General features: G+C 38.8%; 1 protein-coding gene across 1 annotated transcript in view; it reads left to right on the forward strand.

Annotated features, from left to right (window-relative positions):
* The window catches only part of LOC102814746 (adenylate kinase isoenzyme 6-like), a 20,538-nt gene that overhangs the window by 4,171 nt on the left and 9,588 nt on the right, over positions 1-6,779 (forward strand). Inside the window, exons 3-4 of the mRNA XM_006870966.1 lie at positions 6,161-6,219; positions 6,451-6,596. Coding sequence (XP_006871028.1) covers positions 6,161-6,219; positions 6,451-6,596 — 205 coding nt within the window. The remainder of the gene's footprint in view (positions 1-6,160; positions 6,220-6,450; positions 6,597-6,779) is intronic.

Raw genomic sequence — 6,779 nt, forward strand, 5'->3', positions numbered from 1 at the left:
TCTGATTAATCCATCATTAATTGGGTCCAAAAATATTCTTATTGCCACTAATGTGGTATCATCACAAAATACTGTTAGTGAACCATCAAATGCATCGAAAAGAAAACGAGAAGATGATGATGATGCTGATGATGATGATGATGATGACTGTGATAATTTGTAATTTAGCCTTGATGCATGTAACTTGTATTCTTGGTTTTGTAATCCATTGTATTTAAACGGGCATGCTTAATGTTTTCAAGTTGTGTCAGAAAAGTTAATTAGCATTTAATGAGTAAATAGAATACTTTTCATTTGAGATGTCGTTTGTTTAATAAGTTGCGACTTTTCAGCAGCCTCTAAGTGTAAAAAATAAAGCTTTCATTCATCAGTTTGATTGTTGGTACTTTAGAAATTCTGTTTTCAGAAGCAGTTTCCCCTATGGTATCACCAGCAGTAGCAACAAGTTGACATTGTTGCAGTTTTGTTACCAATAGATGTCACCTCTATTGTCACATGTTTGGATAATAGTGGAATTTGGTATATAAGTCATTGTGATAAGTTCATTCAGATTTTTGAAGTACAACCACACCTCCTTTTGAGAGACCTCTCAATCAGTATTTTTATTCGTAGTGAATCATCTGGATTTACTTTCCTGAGTTGCCCAACTTCTTCCTAGGTTCCATTTTTTTTTATGTTTTTGGTTATATTCATAAAGACTCTCAGTACCTCCCACTGTCTCCCTTCTTTAACCCCCATTTTCTCAGTATCCCTTTTTGCATGTCAATTTAGAGCACCTTTTTTGCCATATTCTTGATACTCTTTTAAGTCAGTAATCTGTATTTTTAGTCCAGGTCTGACATTTAGCTGTAGTTTCTTAAAACAGATCTTTATTTTCCTTTGTACAAAGCTTAGAATTCTCCATGTTGTATCTATATGAAATGTGATTTTATTCCTTACTGTTGAATATTTGCTGTTTTGACAAGTGATTTCAGAGTCACATTCAGTATGTCAGTTTGTTTTCTAGTTCTAATCGCTCACTCAGCTTTTCATTTCTAAATGTAATGAAGTTGCTCTATCATGAGATCATGAAGAGGAAGAGTAACATTAGACCAAGGACAATTCACTTAAGGTGCTATCATCCACTTCCCTGGGTTTTCTCTTACATGTTCTCAAACCCCTTCATGAAAAGTGGTGCTCCTTCCTCTGATGCCAGAGAAGGTATTTCTAGTCTGACATGACATGTACTGGATGAGGCACTTATAAGGTTTATCATAATCTACCAAGTATTGGTCCACCCAGCTAGTAGTTCAGTGATTTACAAGCCTGGCTGCTAACCTGAAGTTCAGCAGTTCAAAACTACTAGCCATTACGTGGGAGATAGATGAGGCTTTCTGCTCCCGTAAAGATTTACAGCCTTGGAAAACTCTCTGCTGGGTTGCTGTGAGTGAGAACCAACTCCACTGGCACACCATTGCCACTATCTGAATAAACTTTAAGCTAAAAATCTTACTAGAAAATATTTTGAGATTCCCAGATTTCATTTTATTTCAAGTGATCTATTGTAAGGGAATATATATATATATATATATATATGAAAAGGAGCTCTGGTAGTGTAGTGGTTACTAATCGGGCTGCGAACCGCAAGGTCAGCAGTTCAAAACTACTAGCTGTTCCATGGGAGAAAGATGAGGCTTTCTGCTCCCGTAAAGATTTACAGCCTTGGAAACCCTGTACAGGGTTGCTATGAGTTGAACAGAGACTCCACAGCACATAACAATAACATTATAAAGGAAACTATACAATTACTCATAAAAAGTGACTCTTAACTATAGGTGATTTGCCTTTGAGAGATGTAGAAATGTTAAGATATTTTTGGTTGTCACAAGTGGAGTGGTGGTGGTGCCCAGTTCTGCACCAAACTCACAATTATTTCTCTGCTTGAGCCAATTTTTGTTGCCATTGTGCCAGTCCATCTCATTGAAGGTCGTCGGGTTTCACTGCCCTTCCACTTTATCAAGCATGATGTCCTCCAGGGACTAGTCTATCCTGATAATATGTCCGAAGTATGAGAGACGAAGTCTGGCCATCTTAGCTTTTGAGGAGCATACTGGTTGTACTACTTACAACACAGATTCATTTGATCTTTTGGTGGTCCATGGTACTTTTAATATTCTCCAACACCATAACTCAAATGCATCAATTCTTACATAATCAATTGTCTTTTTATCATTGTCCAGTTTTCCCATGCATATAAGGTTACTGAAAATACCTTGGCTTGGGTCAGACACACCTTTGTTCTCACACTGACATTTTTGCTCTTGAGCAAATGCAGTAGCACAGGGAATGTTACTTTAGGCATCTAGTGGGTAGAGGCTAAAGATTTTGTTGAACATCCTATTGAACTTGTAAGCCCATGAGTCATAGCCCACAAAGCCTAGAATGTTTACCAATCCCACCTCTAACCTATATCCTCTTTTTCCCTTTTAATCAGCTTTTGCTGGAAGCCATTGGAACTCAACTTTTCCATTGCCTCCCACCATTTTTCCCATAATTTAACTGCAGCCATCTCTAATCCTTTCCCTTCCTCTAGTAATACTATTCACTCAAGATTGGTCATTTCCCTGTGCTGATGGCTCTGGCATTTATAATTAACTAAAACTCTAGTCCAATTTCTAGACCCTCTGTTAGACATGGAGTTCTGGTGTGGTATAATGCACTGGATGCAAGGTCAATTTTAATCGCAAACTCAGCAGTTCAAATTTACCAGCTGCTCCTTGGAAACCCTTTACAGGGTTGCTAATGAGTCAGAACCAGCTCAGCAGCACTTGACAACTACTAGACATAATGGCCTGGGTAGTACTCAGACATTTCCAAATTAAGGAATTGCCATTTGAGTATTTTACTTATGAAGTCACTCATTTATGAAACAACTGACGTCAAATTGACCATAGTGTACCTTCAGTCTTACTTAAAGCCTAACCTTCAGCCTCTTTACATTGAGTCTTTGGACAGTAGATATTCTCAAACACATCAGAGAATTCCCATCTCCTTGATTTTATGCTTTTTAAGGAGCTCTGGTAGCGTAGTGGTTACGAATTGCGCTGCTAACCTCAGGGTCAGCAGTTCGAAACTACCAGCTGCTCCGTGGGAGAAAGATGAGTCTTTCTACTCCCTTAAAGATTTACAGCCTCGGAAACCCTGTACAGGGTCACTAAATCGGAACCACCTCCATGGTACATGACAACAACATTCCCTTTTTACCTATAAATGCCCTTACCTGCGTTAGAAACTCTTCAAAAGCCCAATGCATATCTCATCTTTGTCCCTAACCTCTCCAGACAGAATTAATTGCTCATTTCCTTACATAAAAGACCAGGTATCAAAAGCATTCAATCCTGCTAAACCAGCAATCTCAAACTACCACCTGCTCCTCAGAAACTCTATATGGGGTCGCTATGAGTTGGAACTGACTCAGCAGCACTTAACAATTGTGCTGTAGGATAAGTGCTGGACCACACAGTCGGTTGGAACCACAAGGTCAGTGGTTCGAACTCAGCAGATGCTCCTTAGAAACCCTACACTGGGTCGCTGTGAGTCGGAATCAACTCGACAGCACTTAACTAAACTGTATTATAAAGTTCTTGAACTGAGGTGAATGTAGTAAATACGTTTGCAAAAAAAATCTTAGTGTTTTAAATATTGGCAGCAGTATCAAAATAGTCTAACACCCCAAAATGATTTAAGAACAACATTTATATGAGTGTATAAATTCTAGGGTGGCCATTAAATGTCATAGACTAACAACAGCTGGAGTCCTGGTGTGGCGCTGTAGGATAAGCACTGGACTGCTAACCACAAGGTCAGCAGTTCAATACCCCTAAGCCGCTTCTTAGAAACCCTATACAGGGTCACTATGAGTCGGAAACAACAGAACTTAACAGCTGGGAAGGTTTTCTGAGGTAAGGACTTGGGCTTTGTAGCATTTTAATTCTGGCCCCACAATATTTTTGCAAGTAGTATATGGACCTGAAGTTTCTTTAAATCATAAAACCTTATTTTGAAAATTGATTTAATTTTCTAAACTTTCAGTCATTTAATGAAGTCTCGTTTTTTGCTTTGCTGTATTAAGATCCCATGTATAAATCAAAGCAAACCAAACACACTGCCAAGCTGATTCCAACTCCTAGCAGCCCTGTAAGACAGCAGAACTGCTCCTTAGGGTTTCAGCTTTCTCCTGCGGAGCAGCTGATGGCTTTGAACTGTTGACCTGGTGGTTATCACCAGGTCAATAGTTACCCACAGTGCTACCAGATCTCCTTTATGTGTACCAAGATTCAGTGTCATTGAGTCAGTTCTGACTCATAGTGACCCTCTTTAGGGATTCTAAGGCTGTAAATACTTAGGGGGACAGTGCAGCTGATGGGTTTGAACTGCAGACCTTGTAAGTTAGTAATCTGGTGCTTATCCTGCAGTGCCACCAAAGCTCCTAAGTATAAGGAACTATAAATATGGCTTCCAATGAAAATATTAAGGTTTTCATTTAGAAATTTTGAATAAAGTTTAGAATTCATTGTTTTCTCCATCCCTAAAGTCAGTAGCCATACAGGCCACTCATCCTAAAATTCTGCAGTGGTCTAGATGCCTCTTCTCTATTTGCTTCTCAACTCATTCACAGAGAAACATAAATAAATTTTTTTAAAGTTGATTGTCATTTCATGCTTAAAATGTTTTGATAATCTGCCTTTGCCTTAGGATATCCTAAATCTAAACTCATTTCCGCCTTCCTTACTGCAGTCTCCAGCTTACCTGACCTGCTTTAGAGCTCTTTACTACCTTCTCACCACTTAGTTTCTGTTACCAAAGACCTTCCCTTCTTTCAAAGGATTGCCCTCCCTAGACTCTTACCTTAGTCCATCTCTGTTTTTCTCTATTTAGATAGTCTACCCTACTTTCTGTCTCCCAACCCCCTAGTAATTTCAAGTCTCTACTTAGAAGTCACTTCCAGGAAGTCTTCCCTGGCACCCCCAGTTTTAGATACGCATCCCTTTCCATCCAGAGAGTCTCTAGAGCCAGTTAGAACTGCCACTGCTTTCAACTAACAAGACTATTGTCGCTTTAGAATTGATGCTCATTTTAATCTAAAAGTCTGCCATGTAGCCTGCTCTTACCACACCATACCAGTAGCTTCCATGTCGATTCAGTCTCCTGGATATTAGGGTGGAACTTTGTTGAATTTTCAACTTCTTGATTTTTTGGAGCTCTCTGAGTGTACATGAACCTCCAGCCTTCTTGATTAGCAGTTGAGCCTCTACACCTGCCTCAGATTACATTCATCCGAAAGATTCTGCATAGGCATGGGATTGGTATACCCTACCTCCAAGATTTCCTGGGAAACTCAAAAGTTATTCTGTTGAATCGTAGAGTCCTGGTCTGGTGCTGCTGGACTGCAAGGTCAGTTTGAATAGCAAGATCAGTGGTCCAAGCTTACCAGACACACCTCGGAAACTCTATACAGGGTTGCTATGAGTCGGAACCGACTCCACGCACATAAAATGTTAAATCTAAATTTGCCTTCTTTATAACTGCTTATTCTTGTTTAGCTTTCTGAAACAGCTGTTTAACTCTTGTGGGGAATGGTTTTTTGGAATGCTAGAAATCAAGGGATTGGTCAGAGACGTCTTGGGTATTGACTATTTTCTAACATCCTTGAGATGTGACCTCAGTGAAAGAGGGTTCATTTCAGGAACCATGAGAACCTAGTGTTGGTTCTGCTAGTTCCACATCCTTGACTTAATAAATCTGGCACTTAATGTACTCAATGCGTGTGAGTGTGTTAGTGTGTATCTGTCCAGGTGACCCCTCTTCTCAGCATCACAAAACAAACTTCTGATAGCCCACTATCTAAAGATGGTTATTATTCATTCTTTTTAGCTTGTCTCAACTTTAGAATCTGACATGGTTTCAGATGCTATCTTTTCCCTTGAGGCATAGTTTTAATTTATCAGTATTGCTCTCTATAATTTACTGCCCATGTAACATTGCATTATTATCCTCCCTTGTCTTTAAAAGAGTAATTAATGATCGATTTTTAGCTCTAGAAAAATCTAGAATTCATTTAACATTACCTAGAATTATTTAGAATATACAGTTTTAATAAGCCAATGTAAATCTCTTTTAGGACAGTTATATGATGGCTATGATGAAGAGTATGATTGTCCCATTTTAGATGAAGATAGAGTAAGTATGATGAATTAATAAAGTATGCATTTGTTGTGTTTATTGTATTTTAACTGTCACAAGTTGCCCCTGACTCATGGCAACCTGGGTACCAGAGAATGGAATGTGTAAGTACATTGGCTGGGAATTGATACCAGATCTCCCAAATGAAAGGCAAGACTAGTCTGCAGAACCACCGGTTAAACCTCCATATTTTTAAGGATTTTTTTTTTTTCAAAACATTTCTAACAGGTCGTTGATGAGTTAGAAAACCAAATGAAAGAAGGTGGCGTGATTGTTGATTACCATGGTTGTGACTTCTTCCCTGAACGCTGGTTTCATATCATTTTTGTGCTGAGAACAGATAACAGCATACTATACAAAAGACTTGAAACAAGGTAAGAAAAAAAAAATTAGGAAATCATAGTGCAAGCTTTAAGTAAGATTCTAGATGTTGGTCAGTTGTACCCTGATAGTTCTATTTTGAAAATGTGCTTTTTACATATTTGGTCAAAAAGAAACCTGCACCCATTGGCAGTCACTCTCCGTTTCCTTCACATCATCCTTCTCCCTCCTTCCCC

The sequence above is a fragment of the Chrysochloris asiatica genome, unplaced genomic scaffold (genome assembly GCF_000296735.1).
Source record: "Chrysochloris asiatica unplaced genomic scaffold, ChrAsi1.0 scaffold00157, whole genome shotgun sequence".
Lineage (NCBI taxonomy): Eukaryota > Metazoa > Chordata > Mammalia > Afrosoricida > Chrysochloridae > Chrysochloris > Chrysochloris asiatica.